Below are 27,039 nucleotides of genomic sequence, written 5' to 3'. Positions count from 1 at the left end.
CTTGAATTGATGCATGATTTGTATAAATGCAATAATATCAAACAATTACAATTTAAAAAAAAAAAATATATATATATATACAATTTTTACTAGGACTCCCACCCGTGGGTCCTGGGACCCACTGCAGACCTAACAACATCACTGTGGTACATTCTGTTTCCTAGACAGGCTCTCTACCCATTCAGCTATGGCCCTCTAAGGCAGGGGTACTCAACGTTTTTGGCCGGTGACCCCCGGAAATGCTTTGGCAATGTCTCGGGACCCCGCCCAGCCCCCTCCCGACCCCCAATATAAATTGACTGCTACAATAACCTTAATAATAGAGACAATACACCATAAATAAATACTGAAACCAGATATAATCATTAGGGAGGTGTATGCATGCACTATGTGTACCATGTAAACTTTTCATTTCCATTTTCCAGCCATTCAGTTGCAAAAAAAAGATTATTATTATTTTTTTAATAATTTGGGGACCCCCCAAAATAATTTGGCGACCCCCCGAGGGGTCCCGGCCCACAGGTTGAGAACCCCTGCTCTAAGGAAGGACAATATCATTCACTAGAACCAGGGATGGGTGTTTTCTGTGTATCTACGATGGTTCAAATGGAGTTTGAAGTTACAATGGGCTTGTCTGATAAAAATAAATATAGTAGACGATAACATTACCCACAATTATTTTGAAAGTGAAATATCCCTTTATGTAAGTAAGTAAACAAAACAGCACATACCTATACGGTACAACTTTACTACAGGTTGCATCTTCGCATCAAACAGTCCACGTCTCTGGTCCACCTCTGGCTGTTCCTCTGACAACGTTGAATGTCTTTTGGAGGCCATCTCTCTAGATACTGTAGACCTCTCCCTGTGGTGCTCTGTGGAAATCACCAGTAAAAAAAACTTGTACTTATCATTCAATAAGGGTTTACTGAACAACTGAACAACCAGGAGTAGTCTGGTGACCACTGGAGAGACGGGTGAAAGCCAGAATGTAGACGGCACCCGGGAGCAGTATGGGTTGGCGCCCCAGCCTGTGTCTTCCGTGAGGAGGAAGCCCAACACACCCATGGTGAGGCCTTTAGGAGGGCCATTCAAGCTGCAAGCGGAGTCTGCAGCACCACCGTTGCCCAGGTGGAGCCTGCAGCACCACCGTTGCCCAGGTGGAGCCTGCAGAACCATTGTGGCTCAAGAATCCACCACTCCTGAATGAAGTGTCTGGTGCTGATTGATGATTAGAACCTTCCTGGACAGATCACTTAACCCTTTGAGTGGACCAGTACCATATCTCGTGCTTAAAATCTTAAAAGTCTCACGCACAAATATCTTAATAGCTAAACATGATTATGGGTTCAAACTTGTTGTTCTATACTTATGTAGTGGCACAAGCGGAAACATGCTGTGTGTCTGTGTCTTTTAGGGGACCATGAGTTACCAAACTATATTTTTATCCTTACAGTTTCTGTCTTGTTAGAATAATACTAATAAAAACATCATTGTGTTTTACCTGAGAGAGTATTGCACCACATCTTCCTACGTAGTAATGTCAAAGTTGACTCACCAGTCTCCTCTTCCTGTTCCTCTTTAATCTGTGGAGGTTGTGGTTCCTCCAGGACCAGACTGGATCTCCTCTCCTGTTGTTCCTCTTTAATCTGTGGAGGGTGTGGTTCCTCCAGGACCAGACTGGATCTCCTCTCCTCACATTCAGATGAAACCTCTTTACACACAGACAGGAGGAGGGGAGAGACGGTAGCATAGACGGTAGCATCAGCAGAGCAACTCAAAGTGCTTTTGTCAACTCAAAGATTATTCTCCTATTCGTTTTGTCAAGATTGTTTAAAAAATGAGTGTCTCGAGTCTCTTCACAATGCCTCGCAGAGTAAGGTGTTGAGTAGAGCCCGACATCGGTCTCAACGATGTATCGACATGCCCGACATCGGACATTATTTCACCGATGTGGCCAAAACATTTTTTTAATCATCATTAATGTAATCTACCCACAACCACCCCTTTTCCCCCTCACTGTATATTTCCCTTATTACCTCCTTTATGATGAATTCCTGTTGTGTTCTTTGGAAAAATAGAAGTGTATATATGTACATCTCTAAATGTTTTGATGAATTGAACAAGATCCTCTGGTAAACAAGTGTAATGCTTTTATTGGGTAACAGTTTTTGTAGTTGTTTTTGAGTTGTTACCTGAGAGAGTATTGCACCACATCTTCCTACGTAGTAATGTCAAAGTTGACTCACCAGTCTCCTCTTCCTGTTCCTCTTTAATCTGTGGAGGTTGTGGTTCCTCCTGGGCCAGAATGGATCTCCTCTCCTCATATTCAGATGAAACCTCTTTACACACAGACAGAAGGAGGTGAGAGAAGGTAGCATCAGCAGAGTAACTCAAAGTGTTTTTGTCAACTCAAAGATGACATTTATTCTCCTATTTGTTTTGTCAGGATAACCATCGTTTAAAAAATAAGTGTCTTGAATCTCTTCACAACGCCTGGCAGAGCAAGGCGTTGTGAGTAGAGCCTGACATCGGTCTCACCGATGTATCCGTAATTTTAGGCACCGATGCCCGACATCGGACATTATTTCACTGATGTGGCCGAAGTTTTTTTTATCATCATTAATGTAACCTACACTTGTCTTTTAGAATATAATACGCCCCCTTATGAAACGCGCTCTTTTGGTTTGATATAAATTTCCTACAGCTGCAGAGAATGGATTTAAAAGGCACTGTGCGCACCGTGCCTGTGACTCTGGAGCCTAGGCTGCAGCAGAAAACCCTGCCCTACGAGTGACTGTCATACATGGAAGTCCAGCTGTCATTCCGGACCCCTCGCCCTGAGAAAATGTCGTCTGTGTGCAGCCCGGGAAAATATATGAGAGATGTTTGAAAAGATCAGATATTTGAATAAACAAGCGTTTTCTGCCTGAACTTTTACATGGATGTGAAACTAGAGGACAATATCTCACTCCACGTCTTTGGAATTATGTATTGGGTGAGTACAAACAGAGCGTGGAGCACATTTATGCCGCCCATGTCTCCTTGCTCACTGGGAGCAGAGGCATCCGATCTATGGCTGTGTTTACAGGAATATGTAATTTATGTATGATCACAGACATTCTAGGGCTAGTGTATAACTACTGGTAAATGTAGTTTAGTTTAACTAGCTTAATGCTACTTGTAGCTAAGCTGGTGTTGTTCAGAGTCTACTAACCTGCAGTGTGTAGATCGATGTCCATATCAAAATCAATGACCAGCCGTTTGTTTTGTGTCTCCAGCAGAGTTTCTAGTGTCTCCATCTCTCTCTGGAAGAGTTTGACCATGAACTCTCCCACCGCGCTGAGGCGCTCCAGCACAAACACTCTGACGCTGAGCTCCACACTACAAACATCAGCAGCGCCACGCTGTTTGTCCACAACAAACAATATCTCCTCTCCCACCGACGCTAGCTGTTCATTTATCTTCAGCCGTACAGACTCCATTTGACGCTTGTCACCTCCTTTAGGAGACATTTCCACCAAGCTGTTCCTACTGTAATATAGAATGTGTAATGAAGGCAGAAATATCAACAATTCCCGAGAGGCACGACAACATGTTTGTTCAACAACATTACCGTGGAAATCAAAACAACTGGCGTGGCCACGTGATGCAAACAAGTACTTCCGACCGGGTCAAAGTTTCCACGCATGCGCAATAAAGAATTCAGGCACTGTTGCCTTAATGCCTTTCGCCCCCTGGTGGTGGAGGTGTGTAACTGTCAGATAGATAGATAGATAGATAGATAGATAGATAGATAGATAGATAGATAGATAGTGTTATGACCTGGCTCTTGGGCCATAACAAAGGAGGAAGACACACAGCTGTTTAAAAGTGCACAAACCAATATTGATTTACAATATAATAAACGTATGCATCAAACAATACTAAAGTATTAAGTGGCTTGTGTTAATCAGTAGATCAGTAGTGTAAGTGAGTGGATGTGTGGTAAATGTAATGTAGGGTGTTGAATGGTGCAAACAAATGCTGCTGCTCTCATGGAAGGAGAGAGAGAGACCTGGCTCCCAAGAGAAGACTATGCACACACTGCACACAAAACGAGGTAGAGACTGAGCTACACTTCCTAACCGTCTGTCCACTGTACCAAGACATCAGAGACATGTACTTCCCTGCACAGATTACAATCACCCAAGGAGAGTTTGAAAACCACCAAATGTTTAGGCCTAAACAACATTGAAATACTGCTGTTAACTTTCAAAAGTATAAAACGTCTCGGATGTATAGGCTAACTATCTCTGACAGAAAATGCACAATCTTTTATAGTCTCACTCAAAGTGTTAATATAACACAGCTCTGTTTACATGTTTATTGTATTGTTTTATCTTGATTGTTTTGTTCCACTTTTGCTTTGGCAATGTAAACGTTTTTTTTAATGTTTTCTCATGCCAATAAAGCTCCTATGAATTTAATTTAATTGAGTTAGGCCGGCCAACTCCCAGCCCTTTATAGAACACACTGGGACCACTGGCCAGGTGCTCCCAATGCACTGATTGGCAATTGCTCAGGACCTGTGGGAAGTAAAGACCTAGGCCTATAGGAATACACACAGGCCCTAGTAGGCCAACTACAGGGGCTGTGACAACAGACAGACAGACAGACAGACAGACAGACAGACAGACAGACAGACAGACAGACAGACAGACAGATAAGCTATTTGCACACTTTTGACAATTTGAATCCATGATGCATTGATATTAAATGGAAAAGGTACTTTGTAATTTCACTAATTTGTCATTAAAAGGAATACTTGAGCATACGTAGGCTACTTTGTCCACCACCGATAACTGGACACCAACATCAGGTAGTCTAAATTATTATCTATGTATTAGTACTAATTACCTAGTAATTATTACTGGTGGTTCATCAGCTGGTGGTTCATGAGCTATTCCTGATTTTCAATCGAGTGCTACAGTGCCACCCTTTGTCCAATGGTTGTGGGCTTTGTGTCTAAGCAGGGTGACATAGCCCTCTAACATATTGCCACATTTCGTGAAAAACAACTGCATGGTTTGGCCTGGAGCGCTGACATAAGAAAATATGTATAATTCAAAATAGTGGGTGATCTAATGCTGCATTCACATGGAATCGGGCAAGCGGTAGACGGCAAACGGCAAAACCTGCTGGACGGCACGGTAAAAAGATTAAATATTTTAACATTGATGCCGTCTGCCGCTACCGTCACCGGATCTGGCTGCCAGGCTGCCGTGCCGTCCTGTTCCGTTTACCGTCCTGCTCCCGTCCACTAAAATAACTTACGGTTTGCCATCTACTGCTTGACTGATTCCATGTGAATGCAGCATTAGCCAGGGTCAGAGGTCAAAAGTCAGAACACGAAAGTTGTTCGACATGAGGAGACGCATAATGTCTATCCAAGTTTTATTGTTGACGGTCCAACGGAGCTATACCTGTTCAAATTTTTGATTGAGTGCTATAGCGCCACCCTTTGGCCAATGGCCATGGGCTTTGCGTTCTCACCGTTTAGCATACCCCTCTACCATATTGCCAAGTTTCACGAAAACCGACTGCACGGTTATGCCAGAAATGCAATTTTGTTTTTAAGGGGCCAGGCACTTCGGGCACGGCCCCTTAAAAACAGACAACTACAATAAGGGACCATAGGCCATTTAGCTTGACCCCTTAATAACTTGTGAAAATGTATTTCTAATCCTTTCTTAGATAGGTGACGATTTGGCCAATTTTGAATATTGTATATTTTCTGTAAAACAAAATTGAATTACATTTGACGCAGTGATGGTCTCATAATATAATTTGTTCTTGTTTTTAGTTTTTCTTTTGGAGGTTACAAAAATACCAGATACTCTGTATAGACTGTGTTAGCAGAGCTGCCATTACAGCGATAAGGAAGAGTCTAGATAGCCTGGAGCTAGTCGGAATAAACAAACATAACGGAGGAAAAGAATGAGGACTCAGCACTTACATTCAGCTCGTGACCATAATAACTCGAGCATCTTTATTAGCAGCGTCATTATATACACATTGGGTAACAGGCATATCCGGTACTTCCGGTGTGGCACTTCAGAATAAGGGTTTATCATTTACATATATACAGACAATAAAGATCACATCTTAACAGACTGTCATCATGGGAATGTGTCGCCGCACTAAGAGGTGTTGGTAGAAAGAGTGAGACCACAGCATATCATGATGGATCAATCCACATCTTTAATGTCAATCCTCCGGCCGGCTGGCCTGCCAGCCAGGAGAAGACCCCCAAAACACTGTATTCTAGGTCCACTGGTGACCGTTAAGAAAAGGCAGGCACGTGCATAGGCTTCAGCCACTGCCCCTTTACCCGTCTATAAAAAACTGCCCTCTTCAGTCCATGAAAGTAGCATTTACTATGGTGAAAGAAATGCAAAATGTGGCCGTTTTAAAGGTGTTTTGGCCAATCTGCCCAATCTGCTCAGTTCAAAGCTTGTTGAATGTGTGACTTATATTAAATACCACGACAAAATGGTCGTGCATCTGTTCCCAACGAGGCAGCCTGCTCATATCTCACCTTTGGATGAGAGCTGGCTTGCAGAGCATGGCTTAAAACTTAGGCTGATCGGCTGTGGGGCCAATAGGGCTATACTGTAGGCTACTGTATATTGATCACAACATGAACGCCATGACATGCATGCCTCGGTAACTCCAAATGTCCCGTGAATCATTTAATATTTCATGACAACATATCATCACAAGAACGCATCAGTGGACTTACCATCTGACAAATAAATTATAGCTGTATCGTGTGTCCAGATTTGATCCATTTCCCCAGTCATTCCGACATACGACAGTGATATGATATTAATCAAATAATAATCATATGCGGCGAACAGTCGACGCCAGCGTCCTCACTTCCCACATGCACACACCAATGGTGGCAAGCTAGCACCGACCGACTCATTGGAGGCAATGTAGGGTTCAGTGTCTTGCCCAAGGACACTTCGACATGTCGACAGGAGGAGCCGGGATTTGAACCGCCGACCCAGGGATCATTGGACGACCTGCTCTACCTCCTGAGCCACAGCCGCCCGATATTAGATGGGCAGGTAACGGACCCACAGGTAATACCTTTATTGTTTAGTGTATATATTCAGTGTTGTGAGGCATTGGAACAGACATTGTGCCAACAACTGATCACAGCTGATGAGAATCAGATAATTGGGACCCAGCTCAGCTGTGGCACTGGAGTTAAAAACAAGGAAATGCTGCCTCAGTACAGAGAAGGCTTGAAACAGACAGCACACAAATGGTGTGGCTGAAGTTTGTTGGTTATGGATGGCTAAGGAAAGGAAGGCCAAAGGAACGGTCAAATGCCAACTAACTATAGAACTAACTGATACACAGAAGATAGCACCTAGCTGGAAAGGGGGACAAGGTATTTTATTTGATTTGCTTGCACTGTTATTGGTATTGTTAAATGTATGCAGAAGGCTGTTTATGTATTGTGTAATGTACTTTAGTGATGTATGAGATGCCTGTGCCTGAAATTTGAACTGTTTATGGATTATAATGTAGTGATGTATGACCATTGATATATTGTATTTTATTTCTGTCCCAGTTCTACGTTGATCTATGAATAAAGCAACTTCAAAATCATCAGTTCAGACTTCATCCTTAAAAGGCCAGCTGGGTCCGCTACAGAGCCCACAACTCTGCTCGCATTCCCATGCTTTATAAGCTTCATCCCATAGTCCTTTTCCTTTAACGCGTCATCTTTGTCTTTGTAGGCCTTCCTTTTCAGGAGGCTTCCATAGCAGGTCCCACATGACTTCTTGGCTGCATTGTTTTCAACCCCACAGTGGGGACAGCTGCACTTCTTTTAGTCATGGCTTCAACCCCACAGTGGGGACAGCTGCGCCTCTTTGTCTTGGTCATGGCTTAGGGAGAAAATGCATGAAACAAAAATATAAGAGTACGACACATACATGAGCTCAGTTCTGCTTAATTCATGCTCGCCATAGTACGGGATACTAGAACGCTCACCGCAAAACACAGTAGCAGGGGGCGAACACAGTAGCAGGGGGCGAACACAGTAGCAGGGGGCTAACTCGCCACTCGCCCGACACACTTGCCCTCGATATGCGCGTTCACGCGAGGCTGCGCCATATTAAGTGCCGTCCGAAACCAATCAGCCTTGAGTGGAAGTGGCGTATAAAGCCCTCAAGAGCGAGTCTATGCCGATCTAGACTTGGTTGGCGTGTGCAGCCCTATACACCGCGACCTACAAATGTAAGTACCACCACAAATAAATTACATTTGCGTTGTGTATTACTGCTCCTAAACAATCTGATGTAGATCAACTAAGCTCCAACTGAAGTTCACAAGGGCACTTTATTTACCCAGTGTATTAAGACACCGTGAAAAACTGTAAAGTAAATCACAACACACCTTTTAACACAATTAATTATAAACACCATGAATTATGAAATGTCCCTTTTGACATATAGTCTTCTTTTTAAATGTCCATGAATTGTGGATAGGCTATTAATGAAATCCACATGTCACACAAAAAAATACACGATGCAATATCTACAAACAAAAAATGTTATGCCTGCACAGTGTTGAGTTAAGTTATTTTTCAATTTTTTTTTCAAATAGTCTACCATATCCAACAGACTTATGAATTGAAACTTTGGATATTCACAGGGGCTGCCTCTCGCACCAGAGAGCTTATCATGCTCACGGCAAAATATGAACACATGTTCATTTCCAACAAAAGGAATTCTTCATCAGAAGCTTGGGAGTAAGTATTATTTATTTCCATGTTGAACTTGCCATCCACAAACACTCACCTTTGTACATGTCACACTCAACCAACAAGCAATTACATTTGCATACTTCACTGATAATTAAGGAGATGAATAAAACAAAGGCTGTTTAGTAAATGGGCCTACCACACCAAAATGTCACCTATTTTAGGCTTATTGCTTCTAGGTCTTCTTGACATGATGTATTTAGGCCAATAGCTACTGGTCCATGGAGTAGCATACCACGTGTATTGATTTATTCTGAGCAAAACGTTTCAACTAACCCATGGCATATTTCCTAAAAGCTTCATCATTAAACAAATGGAGGGGGTGCCACTTCCAACATCCAAACAGGCTGCGAAAAAATGGGAGAATCTAAAAACTAAATACAAGGTAAAGTTTATACATAACATTTACTTTCTATATTGACCTTTATTCAACTTGAACGCTTGAGTTAACAAATAACACAACATAAATATAGCCCCCGAAGATGTTGCAGAGATCTCAGTGTTTGTTGTAGAACCTGAAGGCCCCCCCGACCGGCTCTGGGACGGACCAGGGGGAACAAACCCCATCAACATGGCTATTTTGGGAGGACATGCATGATGCAATAGGGTCAAAACCATCCGTGAGCCCAGCGGTTGTTATTGCATCATGCTGGTCCAAGTCAGCTCCCCCTGGTCCAGCGACCCCCACGACACCGCCAGCAACACCTGTACCATCTGAAACACCATCCTCCGTTGACCTCTCCCCCCCCACCTGCAAAGAAAGTCAGTTGATGCTGTCCTGGAGGTCCTGATCCAGGAGGCAGAGAAGGAGGAGAAAATTAAGGCACGAGGAGCTGATGGGAGAGATGAAACGATTCGTCGACACTTTTGAAAAGATGGTGGATAAATGTTTCTTTGTTAAGTGGGAAATTTGATATATAGTTTTGTATTATTATTATTTGCCTAGAATATTGTCTATACATGCATTCATGAATCCACTTTCTGACTGGCTGTCGGTATTGAGCAAATTTGTTTGATAGGGGTTTATATGTGACCATACACAAAATCTTGCCTTATAGGATGTTAATGTATGGTCACATATACAAACAAATTTGCTCAATACCGACAGCCGGTCAGCAAGTGGATTCATGAATGGTGTGTGTGTGTGTGTGTGTGTGTGTGTGTGTGTGTGTGTGTGTGTGTGTGTGTGTGTGTGTGTGTGTGTGTGTGTGTGTGTGTGTGTGTGTGTGTGTGTGTGGACAGAGTAATGCCCAGTAATGTTTATTTAATTTATTCCGTTTTCTAATCTGCATGATGTTAAAGGTATATTCAGTGTTTTCACTTAATTCAAATATCACTTATTCTTTCTTATTTTTTGGATAATCCTCCATACTATAAAGTGTGCTGACCATATAAGGAGTTCCTCCATGTCCCCAGTGAGGCCCTGGGGTCAAAAAACCCTAGTTTCGGTTTGGGCTTTGGGTGGCAAAGCCTTCATCCAATCAGGATGAGAGGGGCCTTCCTCCAATCATGATCGAGTGGGGCGGGCATTGGTGCACGTGCTGTTGGTCAGTTGTACTTCCCCCACTGTAGAGCGTGTGCATGTGCACATCTTGTTACCGGGTGGACCGGGTTTTTTTCCAAATCACCCAAATCACTGAATGCTCCTTTAAGAGCCATGTGAAAGGATGTGCCCAGATATGTGTACAATCGAGGTCCTTTAAAGTGCCAAATGCTATACTGATCATGATCTGCCATTTGGTTGGAGTGCATTTTCCAAAACTAGATACAATTTTCGCTTTTGCTAGACAGGCCTGACAAATTCCCCATGGGGCATCAGATTCAGGCTAACTTCAAACTTGTTTTAAATTAAAGTCACACCTGTGTTAAGTGAGGGGCACTCCTATCTAATTCTGGCCATTCACATCCAAGACCAGCTTTTAATGTGTTTACACTATGATGTAAAAATGGTCATTCATTATCAATGGCATTCAATGTTTGCGTTAGGATAAAGTTTGTGTTTCCACGCACATTAATGTGGCACCCACAACAAGTTATTGTTTATATGTGTAATTCGTTTTATTTTTTATATATATTCATGAGTGGTGATTCATGTGAACAAGATACTGTGACATACATGTTTTGAATAACAGCCACTATGGACAGTAGGGGGCAGTGTCCGTCTGTTGGACATGCTGGGGGAACCACAGTGTACTGACGTGATTTCCTGCAAGACGCCATTATCTGATGGATCTTGCAAAGAGACGACACGTTTCTGTTGTTCATTCTTGTGTCCTGTATTCCAGGTTAGTTATGACCTCAAAACCACTGTATTTGCAACACAAATAACAAAATGTTTTTTTCAGCGATTCTTATTTTTAAGGGTAACTGTTGTATAATTGCAATATTACACTTGAGGGTACTGCAATATTACACTTCTGCGTTGCTTTCGGAAGTCGCCCTGCGGGCTCGTTCCTGCAGCATCGCAGGTGTGCATTAATGACGTTAAACCACCCCCTCTCGTGTAATATTGCTTAATTATTTAATCGGTTTTCACCAGCAAAGAAATTAAATAAATTAAAGGGTGTAAAAAGCAAATATGTCAAATCTTAAGTAAAAGTAAACTTTTTTTCTACATTGAATTTGTGCACTCATCTCATTCAGTAGTCATTCAGTTGTGAAAACAGACACTTGGAAAAGAGTATTCTTCACTTGCACAATGTAGGAGGTGGGACTAAGGGGGACTTCCTGTTGGGATATCACCCCTGTGTTTGCTTCCTGTCCATCGGGAGTGCATGTAAGTCAGTCATTTTCTACGGACAATTATAGTATTTTCTCGTCACTTGTAATTTTTTTAATTAAGTTTAAAAAAAACTTTTATTCATATGGTTCATTCATTTACCATTCGTTTTTATCGTAATGTTTTATTTAGGGTTTTTTTCTCAAGGGGAAAGTTGTATGCTCCAGTGCCTGTCTGTGCTGCTGCACTATACATACAGGAATACAGTACAGTGGAATACAGTACAGTACAGTGCAGTACAGTGGAATACAGTACAGTACAGCGGAGTACAGTACAGTGCAGTACAGTGGAATACAGTACAGTACAGTACAGTGGAATACAGTACGGTACAGTACAGTGGAGTACAGCACAGTACAGTGGAGTACGGTACAGTACAGTACAGTACAGTACAGTACGGTACAGTGGAGTACAGTACAGTACAGTGCAGTACAGTGGAATACAGTACAGTACAGTACAGTACAGTACAGGAGTACGGTACAGTACAGTACAGTACAGTACAGTGGAATACAGTACGGTACAGTGGAATACAGTACGGTACAGTACAGTACAGTGGAGTACAGTATAGTACAGTACAGTACAGTGGAATACAGTACAGTACTGTACTCCACTGTACTGTACTGTACTCCACTGTACTGTACTGTACTGTACTATACTGTACTGTATTCCACTGTACTCCACTGTACTGTACTGTACTATACTGTACTGCACTGTACTGTACTGTACCGTACTCCACTGTACTGTGCTGTACTCCACTGTACTGTACCGTACTGTATTCCACTGTACTGTACTGTACTGTATTCCACTGTACTGCACTGTACTGTACCGTACTGTATTCCACTGTACTGTACTGTATTCCACTGTACTGCACTGTACTGTACTCCGCTGTACTGCACTGTACTGTACTGTACTGTACTGTACTGTACTGTACTGTATTCCACTGTACTGTATTCCTGTATGTATAGTGCAGCAGCACAGACAGGCACTGGAGCATACAACTTTCCCCTTGAGAAAAAAACCCTAAATAAAACATTACGATAAAAACGAATGGTAAATGAATGAACCATATGAATAAAAGTTTTTTTTAAACTTAATTAAAAAAATTACAAGTGACGAGAAAATACTATAATTGTCCGTAGAAAATGACTGACTTACATGCACTCCCGATGGACAGGAAGCAAAGACAGGGGTGATATCCCAACAGGAAGTCCCCCTTAGTCCCACCTCCTACATTGTGCAAGTGAAGAATAGGCTATGTATTGATTGATTGAATACTTTATTAACATACTTTGGGCCAAGGCCCTATAGGGCCTATAGGCTTGTTTCCATTGTGGTTCCTCTGTAAAATATCGGAATCAGTAAGAATCGGTATCGGCAGATATGACCCTGCAAATAATCAGAGGTGGGCTAACGGGCATAATTTCATAATCGTGCCACCCCTACGATAAAGTAGTCATACCGGCAGTGTGGTTTTTGTCGACTAAAACTAAGACATTTTTTTTTATTTGCGACCTTATTCTTCCGGTCATCACCCACACTTCATGACCATAGAGGTGAGAGTAGGAACGAAGATTGCTCTGTAGACAACAGAGCTTTTCCTGCTGGCTTAACTCTCTTTTCGTCACAACAGTGCGGTACAGCGACTGCAATACCGCCCCTGCCGCTCCGATTCTCCAGCTGATCTCCTTCTCCGTCCTCCCCTCACTCGTGAACAAGACCCCGAGATACTTGGACTCCTTCACCTGGGGTAATGCCTCATTCCCTACTGGGGCTGTGAATCTTTGGGTGTCCCACGATTCGATTCTGATTATTGGGGTCACGATTCGATTCAAAATTGATTTTTTTCTATTCAACTCGATTCTCAATTCAAAAAAGATTTGTTTTAATTCAAAAGCATTTTTTTTCCAGTTTCAAAACGATTTTCTATTCAAAATGATTCTCGATTCAATACATAGGATTGCATCACAATCTACTCCAGTCTTGAACTGAAGTGACTACAGTAACTTGAGAATGACTGAAGACATGAGGTTTACTGTGACTAGGGTAAGCTTACATTTCATATCACAAACACCATGTAGTGAAAACTCCTGTAACTGTAACCAGAAAAGAAAATCTAAAAAAAAGAATAATTTGGAATCAATTTGGAATCGTTCATAACAGGAATCGCGATTCTAATTCCAATCGATTTTTTTTTACACCCCTATTCCCTACCCAAGCTTCCCGAAACGTATAAAAGGTTAACCCATGGTTAACCCTATGTTTCAATGTCAGTCTCAAACATTTTCACGTCAAGGACCCCCAAGATTATATGTAATTGGCCGCCGACCCCCATCTGAAATATGTAGTTGCAGGGACCGAAGCATTTGCCACTAACTGCATCACTGTATGAGTCCTCATGTGTTTTTTTAGATTACTACTCTGTGTACAGCATTTACCACACACGTTACAAGTAAAGGGCTTTTCCCCTGTATGAGTCCTCATGTGTAATTTTAGATTACCGATGTGAAGACAGCCTTTACCACACACGTTACAAGTAAAGGGCTTTTCCCCTGTATGAGTCTTCATGTGTGATTTTAGATTAACACTCTGAGCAAAGCATTTACCACACACGTTACAAGTAAAGGGCTTTTCCCCTGTATGAGTCTTCATGTGTGATTTTAGATTAACACTCTGAGCAAAGCATTTACCACACACGTTACAAGTAAAGGGCTTTTCCCCTGTATGAGTCATCATGTGTGTTTTTAGATTACTACTCTGTGTACAGCCTTTACCACAGACGTTACAAATGAAGGGCTTTTCCCCTGTATGAATCATTGTGTGCCTCGTCAGTTTTGTCTTACGATTAAAACATTTGCCACACTCTGTACAACTAAAGCGTTTCATCCCTGTGTGACTCCTCATGGAGTGAGTTTGTTTTGATGATTTTAGGTCCTTGGACAGCTTGCTGCTCAAAGACAGTCTTTGTCCTTCCACATGTGTCTTGTGTGATTTCAGTGTGTTTAAAGTTGACTGACCTTCACTGGTCTCCCAATCATCACTGTCTTCAGTGTCAGATTCAGAACAGTGTGAAGAGAGGAGCTGGCCGTCACTAGTTGGTTGTGATGTTCCACAGTCCTCTACAACAGCTTGTGTTTTCATGTGTTCAGTTGAGGTGCCGGCTACAGGCTCTGTCTCTCCGTTTTCATCATGAACATCTTCACTTTTCACTGCTAGTAATGTCAACGTTGACCCATCAGCCTCCACTGGTCTTTGAAGTAGCTCCTCTTGTTCCTCTTTAATCTGTGGTAGCTGTGGTTCCTCCTGGACTAGACTGGAGCTCCTCTCCTGTTGTTCAGTAAAAGCCTCCTCTTTACACACAGGGAGTTGCGGGACGGCTAGAAAAAAGACACAAGAGAGAACTTTGCATTTTTCCAACGTAGTGTTTCCTGTTTCATAGCTTTGGTAGTGTTGGAGGAACGTAATCTTCTCCATTTCGAAATCAAAGGGCTTGACATTCCATTTTTGAGCCTCGTCCTTTGGACAAGAACATTTACTCACTTGTCCAAGTAAAAATGCATGTAAAAATGCATATTTTGTTTGTATTGTATTGAATATAATGTTGCATTTGAATAGTTACTAGAGCGGACATAGATGCATTTGAATAGTTACATTTGAATAGTTACTAGAGCGGACGTAGATGCATTTGAATAGTTACAAATAAGTATTAAGTGTTCAACAGAAGGTTATGACCAGGCCCGAACGCAATATGCGGCCGCAGTGTTCCGATGAAAACTCAGCGGAATTACCGCGGAATTTGAACACGTTCATCTTGTAGTTTACTTTACCGGCCAGCGTGATTTATTTGGGTTAAGCTTCAGTGGACGCACCCTGCCCCTCCCCTCATTGCTGACTAATATGTTGTGAGCTGGTCTGGACCGACTGGACGATACTATTATATAACTTTATCAAAAGAAGATGTCATTTGCAGAGGAGCTGACTGGCACTGCCGAGTCATCGTCATTCAATTACTTTTAATTGGACGGGGGTTGTTTGCCAACACTCATGGATTACCTCCGTTGTCAAGCCTCTGAACTTGAAGCATAAAAACAGGAAGGTGAGTGGTTTGGGTAAGTAGCATTTACATTTAGGCTACTATTGTATTTACTAGCTGGTTTAGGTTAACATCCTGAAGTAAAGAGCTGAGCACCGCGACTGTGCGAGAGAAAGCGAAAGAGAGAGTGTGTCTGTTTGGAGAGAGCGTGCGTGCGAGCGAGATAAAGTGAAAGTGTGTGTGTGTGTGTAGAGCGTGCGTGCATGCAAGCGAAGGAGAGAGAGGGAGTGTCTGTTTGGAGAGACTAGTGTGTGTGTGTGTGTGTGTGTGTGTGTGTGTATGTGTGTAAAGTGCGTGTGAGAGAGAATATGAATGTTTTCTCATGCCAATAATAAACACGTATTCAGAAGGACAATTACAGTCACCAGAACCAAGGATGGGTGTTTTATGTGCATCTACGATGGTTAAAATTGAGTTTGAAGTTACAATGGGGTTGTATAGGAAGGGAACTTCATAAAAATGAATATAAAATATCTAAATACTGAATGGAGCATATTAAAAACTGTCACAAAAGCCTGAGTAGACGATAACATTACCCACAATTATTTTGAAAGTGAAATATCCCTTTATGTAAGTAAACAAAACAGCACATACCTATACGGTACAACTTTACTACAGGTTGCATCTTCGCATCAAACAGTCCACGTCTCTGGTCCACCTCTGGCTGTTCCTCTGACACCGTTGAATGTATTTTGGAGGCCATCTCTCTAGATACTGTAGACCTCTCCCTGTGGTGCTCTGTGGAAATCACCAGTAGAAACAACTTGTACTTATCATTCAATAAGGGTTTACTGAACAACTGAACAACCAGGAATAGTCTGGTGACCACCGGAGAGACGGGTGAAAGCCTGAATGTAGACGGCACCCGGGAGCAGTATGGGTTGGCGCCCCAGCCTGTGTCTTCCGTGAGGAGGAAGCCCAACAAACCCACGGTGAGGCCTTTAGGAGGGCCATTCAAGCTGCAAGCGGAGCCTACAGCACCACCGTTGCTCAGGTGGAGCCTGCAGCACCACCGTTGCTTAGGTGGAGCCTACAGAACCATTGTGGCTCAAGAATCCACCACTCCTGAATGAAGTGTCTGGTGCTGATTGATGATTAGAACCTTCCTGGACAGATCACTTAACCCTTTGAGTGGTCCAGTGGTGCATGTACGTTGTATGTTATTTCTTGACAGTTTCCTGGGGGGGTTCACATAGGTGTGCAAACTGGAACGATATGGACACAATTTTATACCTCACCATTTATGCCAAAAATCTTAATCGCTATACATGATTATGGGTTGTGCTATACTTTCGTAGCGGCACGAGCGGAAACAACAACAGCTTTGTGTCTGTCTGTCTTTTGGGGGACCATGAGTTACCAAACTATATATTTATCATTAGTTGCTGAATGACCCTTTAGTCTTGTTAGAACGAAAAAACGAAAATACATCGCATAGATGCACCTGGGACGTATCCTCCGTGATGTATCCCAAGGTCATCAGGGTTTATGGTCTCGTGAACATCATACCCCTCACTCGGGTGACCCAGCCGAGTGATCAAGTCCCGAATTACGTCCCAGTAGCTACCCTTGATCTAGACTGGAACTCACCTATGCTTACCTATGGCATAGGCAGCTCCCGGCAGTATCCGCCGGGAGAAACTAGACTGCAGGACATAACTAATTAATTCGAGCGACAGAGAGGAGAGTGTGTGTGTGTGTGTGTGTGTGTACGTACGTGTGTGCGTGTCTGCATCAATTTAACAAAGGTGCAGACCAGACTCCCAGCACTAGACACTTCATTCAGGAGTAGTGGATTCTGAGAATTCAAATTTTTCTCAGAATCTAATTTTAATTAAAATGTGTTTTACCTGAGAGAGTATCGCACCACATCTTCCTACGTAGTAATGTTAAAGTTGACTCACCAGTCTCCTCTTCCTGTTCTTCTTTAATCTGTGGAGGTTGTGGTTCCTCCTGGACCAGACTGGAACTCCTCTCCTGTTGTCCCTCTTTAATCTGTGGAGGGTGTGGTTCCTGCTGGACCAGACTGGATCTCCTCTCCTGATGTTGTGGAGATTGTGGTTCCTCCTGGACCAGACTGGATCTCCTCTCCTCATATTTAGATGAAACCTCTTTACACACAGACAGGAGGAGAGAGAAGGTAGCATCAGCAGAGCAACTCAAAGATGACATTTATTCTCTTATTTGTTGTCAGGATAACCCTCGTTTCAAAAAAGAAGTGTCTCGAGTCTCTTCACAACGCCTCGCAGAGCAAGGTGTTGTGAATAGAGCCCGACATCGGTCTCACCGATGTATCCGTCATTTTAGGCGCTGATGCCCGATATCGGACATTATTTCACTGATGTGGCCGAAGTCCTCATTAACATCAGTCCTCATTACATCATTAATGTAACCTACACTTGTCTTTTAGAATGTAATAAAGCCCTTATGAAACACGCTCTTTTGGTTTGATATTAATTCATTTCTAACACCTGCAGGGAATGGATTTAAAAGGCACTGCGCGTGTCGTGCCTCCGACTCTGGAGCCTAGGCTGCAGCAGCAAACTCTGCCCTGCGAGTGACTGTCATAAATGGAAGTCCAGCTGTCATTCCGGACCCCTCGCCCTGAGAAAATGTCGTCCGTGTACAGCCCGTGAAAATATATGAGAGATGTTTGAAAAGATGACATATTTGAATAAACAAGCGTTTTCTGCCAGAACATTTACATGGATAACTAGAGGACAATATCTCACTCCACGTCTTTGGACATATTTATTGGGCGAGTACAAACGGAGCGCGCAACACATTTATTGAAATTTCATTGAAATGTATTGAAAAGATTTCCAGCACAGGATGAAATCCTGACATAATACACATACAAACATAAATAGTCTGCTGATCCTATAGTTTACTGAGACGCTAGATGAGACGCTACACTGTCTCTCTGCATTCTATGATCCTATAGTTTACTGAGACACTACACTGTCTCTCTGCATTCTATGATCCTATAGTTTACTGAGGCACTACACTGTCTCTCTGCATTATATGATCCTATAGTTTACTGAGACACTACACTGTTTCTGCATTTCTATGTATTTATTTTACACCAGATTATCTTTTCTATGACAGTAGTACTAAATTGATTGATTTAAATTGTTTTACATTTACAGACATGTCGGCCGACATGTCCACTGAACAGCCTTCCGCTACTGCTGCTGTTGCTGCGGATGCTATTGAGGCTGCTATTTATGCTGCTGTTTCCATGGAAACAGGTAAGATAATGCACAAAACAAAATCGTGTTTATAGTTTTTAGTCATCACAGGTTACAATAAAAACAAAAGTGCTTCATACATTTACTTATTTTATGGTTTTGTGTATTCCTGTCTTAGATGGGGAGTCTGCAACTCCGGGGTGGTCTAGTGTCAGGTGACAGCCGACCGAGATCCCCTTTACGGCACAGCCTGGGCGGGCCTGGGAGGAGGTGGGTGTACCCCAACTACCAAATGTACTTGAATTACTTTTTTCCCGCCTTTTGAATACTGTAAAGCTCAGGTTTACATACAGTTTGCACTGTTTGCACTACATACAACTGTTTGCTACTAGAAATGATTGCACAACTGTGTATATATTTATATATTATAATGTAAAAAGTCAATTTGATTGATTGATGTTTCTTGAAACTAGGTTTTTGTCATAAACAGAATTTTGAGAAACATGGATCCACAGAGAATGTACTGGTCGGACCATGTGAACATAATATATATTTAAAAAATACCCTGGAATGTCTGTCTGAATCACACACAAAAAGTGAGTTTATATCATGTTGCATTTTGGAGTTGAAGATGGATCGGTGTCACTAAATACATCCATCAGTTGAAAAACCATGCTATAATCTGAGGTTCATTTCTATATAATGGAAAATGTGAGAAGCTTCTTTTTTTTGTATTATTATTATAGTCGACACCATAAGGTTTAATTTGAGATATGGCATCGATATGTAGTCCTAGTAGAAAGTACTTTGAAAGTACTTTGTTTCACTAAAATGCTCATAACTCTTTTTCCAAAGTGCTGTTTTGGGTGAAAACCGGCTGTATTCAGCTGCTTACAGCTTCATACCGGTACATTTGATCAACTCAGTTTATTTTTTCCATGATAGCAGATATGTTAATGCTTCTTTTAAGATATTGTGAAACTGAGAATATTCTATAATTCTTTAGATATGTCTCCAGATTCTAAGAAACCCCTTGGCATAACATACATGGCTCGAATCTGGCTTTGGCGCCAAGAGTGTTAATAGCTAAACATGATTATAGAATTTATGGGTTCAAACTTGTTGTGCTATACTTTTGTAGTGGCACAAGCGGAAACAACATTCTGTGTGTCTGTCTTTTAGGGGACCATGAGTTACCAAACTATATTTTTATCGTTACAGTTGCTGAATTACCCTTTAGCCTTGTTAGAATAATACTAATACAATATGAATTTGTTTTACCTGAGAGAGTATTGCACCACATATTCCTACGTAGTAATGTCAAAGTTGACTCACCAGTCTCCTCTTCCTGTTCATCTTTAATCTGTGGAGGGTGTGGTTCCTCCTGGACCAGACTGGATCTCCTCTCCTCATATTCAGATGAAACCTCTTTACACACAGACAGAAGGAGGAGAGAGAAGGTAGCATCAGCAGAGCAACTCAAAGTGCTTTTGTCAACTCAAAGATGACATTTATTCTCCCATTCGTTTTGTCAGGATAACCATCGTTTAAAAGATGTCTCGAGTCTCTTCACAACGCCTCGCAGAGCAAGGTGTTGTGAGTAGAGCCCGACATCGGTCTCACCGATGTATCCGTGTTTTTCATTAATGTAACCTACACTTGTCTTTTAGAATGTAATACGCCCTTATGAAACGCGCTCTTTCGGTTTGATATTAATTCATTTCTTACAGCTGCGGAGAATGCATTTAAAAAGGCACTCCGCGCGCCATGCCTCTGACTCTGGAGCCTAGGCTGCAGCAAAAAACCCTGCCCTGCCAGTGACTGTCATAAATGGAAGTCCAGCTGTCATTCCGGACCCCTCGCCCTGAGAACTTTTACATGCATGTGAAACTAGAGGACAATATCTCACTCCATGTCTTTGGAATTATTTATTGGGTGAGTACAAACGGAGTGCAGAGCACATTTATGCCACCCATGTCTCCTTGCTCACTGGGAGCAGAGGCATCCGATCTTTGGCTGTGTTTACAGGAATATATGTAATTTATGTATGATCACAGACATTCTAGGGCTAGTATAACTACTGTTAAATGTAGTTCAGTTCAGCTAGCTTAATGCTACTTGTAGCTACGTTGGATTGTTCAGAGTCTACTAACCTGCAGTGTGTAGATCGATGTCCATATCAAAATCAATGTCCAGCCGTTTGTTTTGTGTCTCCAGCAGAGTTTCTAGTGTCTCCATCTCTCTCTGGAAGAGGTTGACCATGAACTCTCCCACTGCGCTGAGGCGCTCCAACACAAACACTCTGACGCTAAGCTCCACACTACAAACATCAGCAGCGCCACGCTGCTGTTTGTCCACAACAAACAATATCTCCTCTCCCACCGACGCTAGCTGTTCATTTATCTTCAGCCGTACAGACTCCATTTTACGCTTTTCACCTCCTTTAGGAGACATTTCCACCAAGCTTTCTGTTCCTACTGTAATATAGAATGTGTAATAAAGGCAGAAATATCAACAATTCCCGAGAGGCACGACAACATGTTTGTTCAACAGCATTAACGTTGAAAACAACTGGCGTGGCCACGTGATGCAAACAAGTACTTCCGACCGGGTCAAAGTTTTCACGCATGCGCAATCAAGAATCCAGGCACTGTTGCCTTAATGCCTTTCGCCCCCTGGTGGTGGAAGTGTGTAACTGTCAGATAGATAGATAGATAGATAGATAGATAGATAGATAGATAGATAGATAGATAGTGTTATGACCTGGCTCTTGGGCCATAACAAAGGAGGAAGACACACAGCTGTTTAAAAGTGCACAAACCAATATTTATTTACGATATAATACACGTATGCATCAAACAATACTAAAGTATTAAGTGGCTTGTGTTAATCAGTAGATCAGTAGTGTAAGTGAGTGGATGTGTGGTAAATGTAATGTAGGGTGTTGAATGGTGCAAACAAATGCTGCTGCTCTCATGGAAGGAGAGAGAGAGAGACCTGGCTCCCAAGAGAAGACAGACTATGCACACACTGCACACAAAACGAGGTAGAGACTGAGCTACACTTCCTAACCGTCTGTCCACTGTACCAAGACATCAGACTTCCCTGCACGGATTACAATCACCCAAGGAGAGTTTGAAAACCACCAAATGTTTAGGCCTATAACATGTTTAAAACATTGAAATACTGGTGTTAACTTTCAAAAGTATAAAACGTCTCGGATGTATAGGCTAACTATCTCTGACAGAAAATGCACAATCTTTTATAGTCTCACAAGATAGTATTACTCAAAGTGTTAATATAACACAGCTCTGTTTACATGTTTATTGTATTGTTTTATCTTGATTGTTTTGTTCCACTTTTGCTTTGGCAATGTAAACGTTTGTGTTTATGTTTTCTCATGCCAATAAAGCTCCTATGAATTTAATTTAATTGAGTTAGGCCGGCCAACTCCCAGCCCTTTATTTATTTATTTATTTGACAGGGACAATGCTCATTAATCAACATTTCAGTTTTCACTTCCATGTAAATGTGCCAGAGTTAGCCATAAGCTAATTTACATCTGTAGTCCCTGAGCAGGCTCTTAAAATGGTAGTAAAACTGAACATACAATGACACATACAGTACAATACAATGCAATACAATACAATACAGATAAAAGAAAGACAGAGTGTATAGTGTGCCAGAACACAGCACCATGCGTTGATGCCATGTGTGCATTTGTGCCAGCACCCAATGTTGGGGACAGTTATATGGGTCACGTGGTGTTGCGTGCTACTAGCCTACGTCACTCATAGTAAAGTCAGCTGTTCGCGAGGCGGCATTGCATGAATGGAAGGAGAGAGGGGGTGAACGGGGAAGGTCCAACTTCGTTGACCGCAATCGCTTTACTATTCTATGATTCACTGTGGTAATGAACCGTTTAACTTTAATAAAATATATCAAAAGCAGTACTCTGGCCTGGAGCAGTGATTCTCATGCAGACGACAACTAAAGCAGCGAGTCTGACAGCTAAACGTTTCCCCTCTTTAACCTCTCGGCGTCTTATCAAGATAGACGCCATACATTGTCAACGAAAAGTGACACTAAACGTAAGGATTGGAGCCACGGAAGGACCCGACAAGGCACACTTTGGACGCGGAGCAAACGAGCAATGCACGACATGCAAAACAATAGAATGATCAATCACACATCAAGGACCGGAGCGCATCACAAATGACAGGTGGACGGTAACGTAACACAAACAACCCGAACCATTTCGTTCTGCTGTTGACTATTGGCTTGTTTGGAAGTGGACAGTTTGAGCTGGATCCGCTGCCGAGTGGAAACTGTCATTGTGTTGAATACGCTGTGGATGTGTGTGCGGCCCGCCGGGCTAACGTAACCTATTGTGTGTCAACTGTCAAACTATTAACGTGCGCTGCCGTTTGCGATCGCCGATCGCTGTAGCTGTTTATGTGGCTGACTGGCCCGCATTGGATCCTCATTGTGGCTGTGTCATTTGCCTGTGCATTCAAGATGAGTGGAACAAATGTTGGTTCAACCGTTGGGAAACAGGACAAGGAAAAAAGGAAAATAAATCTCACGGAAAAGGCTCTTGCAAATAAAATTGAATCAATTCAAAAGGAACGCAAAAGGAAAGTAGACGAAATAAAGTATTTGACAACCTCTATCCAGACCTCATGAAAATGACAAAAACGTTTCAGTGGTTAAAGGAAAACTTGATGTTTTGATGCAACTGTCTCACACTTCAAATGAACTGCATGCCTCTTTAATGCCTCTTATCCCATCTGATGAACAAGGAAAGCAAAATGAATGGTTCTCAAAGGTTAACACACGTACAGATGGTCTCATTGAGGATGTTAATGCCTGGTTCAAATTCTCACAAATAGGAGGACCTCAGCTAGAGGCTCCTGACAGGCCTAATGAAAGCCCCCTGCAGCATGAAGCTGCTGAAGAGGAAAATGGAGGTGTGGGAAATGTGACTCAGTCACATCAAGTTGATGATGCTCAGTAGGATGTTAGACCATGTGACAGCATATCTAATATAAGCAGCAAAAATGGTTCAAGAGTGTCCTCAACTACATCTGCACGTGTCAGAGCCGAGGCCGAAGTGGCTGCTTTAATGGCTCGGCAAAAGTTGCTTCAACAAAAGCATGCTCTTGAAGATCAAGAAGCTGAAATAAGAAAACAAAAGGAACAACTACAGTTTGATTTGATCTGTGGCAAAACTGAATGTCTTAAGAACCTCTGGGTCAGGGGTTCCGCTTCTAGAAAATCGGGGCGGAGCGCCACTTCTAGGAGATCGGACGGAATGGTCTCCTACTTTGAAAAGGGCCTCAACATTAATGCTGAGCCATTTGTACCACACAAGGATGGAAGAGGACAACCTGCTGCAGTTGGAGGCGCACGACCAAAGGAAAAACAACCTGATGGAGCCAGACCTCCCCAGAGGCCCTCAGCGCTCACACAGAGACAGAGCATGGCCTCAGAGGCTACAGAGCATCCATTGTCTTTACATAAGGACATGCAACCTCTTTCTAGAAACACCAGCAGTGGACAGAACGACATGATTTCTATAATTAAAAAACAAAATGAGATCACTTCAATGTTGGTGCATCAGCAATGCATTGCTTCATTGCCTAAAAGAGACATCCAGCTGTTTGACGGTGACCCTCTGCAGTATCATGGCTTTATGCAGTCATTCGAGCAGACCATAGAGCGGAGGACTGACAATTCCATTGATTCCCTGCACTATCTAGAGCAATACACCAGGGGGCAGCCTCAAATGCTGGTGAGAAGTTGTCAACACATGTCTGATGGCACTGGATATGCTACGGCAAAGGCCTTACTCCAGGAGCACTTTGGAAATGAGCATGTAATAGCATCCGCATATATGGACAGAATATTCTCGTGGCCAGCAATTAAGTCCGAGGACGGGAAAGCCTTGCAAGCATACAGCCTATTCTTGCGAGGATGTTGCAATGCAATGAAAGACGTGCACAACCTATGTGACTTGAACACATCCGCAAACATGCTTGCTGTGATTAAAAAACTGCCCTACAAGTTGAGGGACAAGTGGCGAAAAGAAGCATGTAACATCCAAGAAAGGCATCGCAAACGAGCCATGTTCACCGATATTGTGACCTTTATTGAAGTGAGAATCGCTACCGACCCTGTATTCGGAGACATACAGGATGAAAGTGGAAGAGCCAAACCATTGCCTCGTCTTCAGGCTAGAGGGAGTAGCTTCGCCACCACTTTCACAACTGTTGAAAGAGATTCTCATTAGGAGAACAGAAACGAGGACAGACCTGAGAAGACATGTATTTTCTGCAAAAAGGGTGGACACACACTGGAGTCGTGCACTCTATTGGAGAGGAAAGCTCACAATGAGAAAATGGAGTTCCTGAAAAAAAATGGAGTTTGCTTTGGATGCTTGTGCACTGGGCACATCAGCAGACGGTGTCTTGCAAGAAATGTGGCAAGAAATGTGGCTCACGACATCCCAGCTTGCTCCACATCCACCCTGATGAGAATTCAGATGTAGAGAAAGGCGGGAACAACTCAGACAGAGCTCTAGTCATCAATACCGGTGGTCTTACTGGGGCCGGTGACCAAGATTGTAAGCTTGCCATCGTACCGGTTAAGGTGAAGTCAAGTAAAGGTCAAGGGTTAGTGGAAACCTACGCCTTCCTAGACCCAGGGAGCTCAGCGTCCTTCTGTACAGTGGGTCTGATGGAGAAGCTTGGACTTTCTGGGAGAAAAACAAAGATGCTTTTAAGTACGATGGGCCAAGAAAAGGTGGTTGACAGCTGCATCGCATCCGACTTGGAAGTCGCTGGCTTGGACAGTGACCGGTACTGTGAAGTGCCCAAAATATTTGCACAACAACAGATGCCTGTCAACAGAAGCAACATCCCACGACAGCAAGATCTGGGAAAATGGCCTCATCTGAAGAATGTCTATCTGCCACAGATAGATGCAGATGTGGAGATGTTGATTGGTTTGAATGTTCCCAAAGCCTTGGAACCACTGGAAGTTATCCGAAGTATGGATGGGCAATGCTTGGATGGACTGTAAACGGACCACTCGGAGGGGATAGCAGTGACGATCCTGTGACTCAGTCTGTCAGCGTTAACAGAATCTCTGCTGTCACCCTTGATGAGCTCTGGAACCAGCAGTTCAAGACGGACTTCCCCGAAAACAGCCAGGATGAATTGCAAGGGCTGTCGAGGGAGGATCGTAAGTTCTTGGAAATGGCTGATGAGTCTGTGGAACTCGTGGATGGCCATTACATTGTTGGATTGCCACTGAAGGACAAAACTATCAGCATGCCCAACAATCGTAAGGTTGCAGAGCAACGCACCCTCAACCTGAAGAGAAGGTTCAGTAGGGATGCGTCATTCCATAAGGACTACACTGCATTTATGGACAACCTGATATCCAGTGGATACGCTGAGAGAGTGCCAGCTACAGGTCTCGAGCGGAGTGACTGCAAGGTTTGGTATATTCCTCATCACGGAGTATACCATCCCAAGAAAGGAAAGATCCGTGTTGTCTTTGATTGTGCAGCATCATTTCAGGGTGCATCGCTCAATGCACAGCTCTTGCAAGGACCTGACCTGACGAGTGGGCTGGTTGGAGTCTTGACCAGGTTTAGGATGGAGCCCATTGTTCTGATGTCCGACATCGAGGCCATGTTCCATCAAGTTCGAGTGCCAGAGGCAGATGTAGACTTACTTCGGTTTCTCTGGTGGCCTAATGGGGACTTCGATCAACAAATGGTGGAATACAGGATGGTTGTCCATTTGTTTGGCGCAACATCATCACCAAGCTGCACTAACTTTCCTCTTCGGAAGTGTGCCGAAGATAATGAACAGCTTTTCAGCCAGAAAGTGTTTGAGACCATTATGCACAGTTTCTACGTCGACGACTGTCTTGCTTCCATAGCCTCAGAGGATGAAGCCATATCGCTCTACCAGGATTTGGTAAAACTCTGTGCCAAGGGAGGCTTTCATCTGACTAAATGGCTGAGCAACAGTCTCCATGTGTTGGCAGCAATACCGGAAGAGGAAAGAGCAAAGGAGGTTAAAGACTTGGATTTGGACCACGACATCCTACCAGTTGAGAGGGCACTGGGAGTGCGTTGGTGTGT

At 42.9% G+C, this 27,039-nt stretch overlaps 2 protein-coding genes across 2 annotated transcripts in view; both read right to left on the bottom strand.

The window, feature by feature from the left end:
* The window catches only part of LOC306918708 (uncharacterized protein), a gene marked incomplete at both ends in the record, with an annotated part of 37,948 nt that extends 31,115 nt beyond the window's left edge, over nt 1–6,833 (bottom strand). Inside the window, 4 exons of the mRNA XM_079531580.1 lie at nt 732–875; nt 1,559–1,714; nt 2,250–2,342; nt 6,785–6,833. Of these exons, the coding sequence (XP_079387706.1) occupies nt 732–875; nt 1,559–1,714; nt 2,250–2,342; nt 6,785–6,833 (442 nt within the window). The remainder of the gene's footprint in view (nt 1–731; nt 876–1,558; nt 1,715–2,249; nt 2,343–6,784) is intronic.
* Nucleotides 6,834–9,460: 2,627 nt separating this feature from the next.
* LOC306918707 (uncharacterized protein) lies at nt 9,461–21,335 on the bottom strand (the record flags this gene model as incomplete). Its single annotated transcript, XM_079531579.1, has 6 exons — nt 9,461–9,611; nt 14,830–14,974; nt 16,285–16,428; nt 17,595–17,801; nt 20,217–20,309; nt 21,035–21,335. The coding sequence occupies 6 exons, from the start codon at nt 21,333–21,335 to the stop codon at nt 9,461–9,463; spliced, it is 1,041 nt and encodes a 346-aa protein (XP_079387705.1).
* Nucleotides 21,336–27,039: the final 5,704 nt, after the last annotated feature.

Source organism: Electrona antarctica (assembly GCF_951216825.1).
Source record: "Electrona antarctica genome assembly, contig: scaffold_200, whole genome shotgun sequence".
Lineage (NCBI taxonomy): Eukaryota > Metazoa > Chordata > Actinopteri > Myctophiformes > Myctophidae > Electrona > Electrona antarctica.
This window is presented reverse-complemented; position numbering and strand designations above follow the sequence as displayed.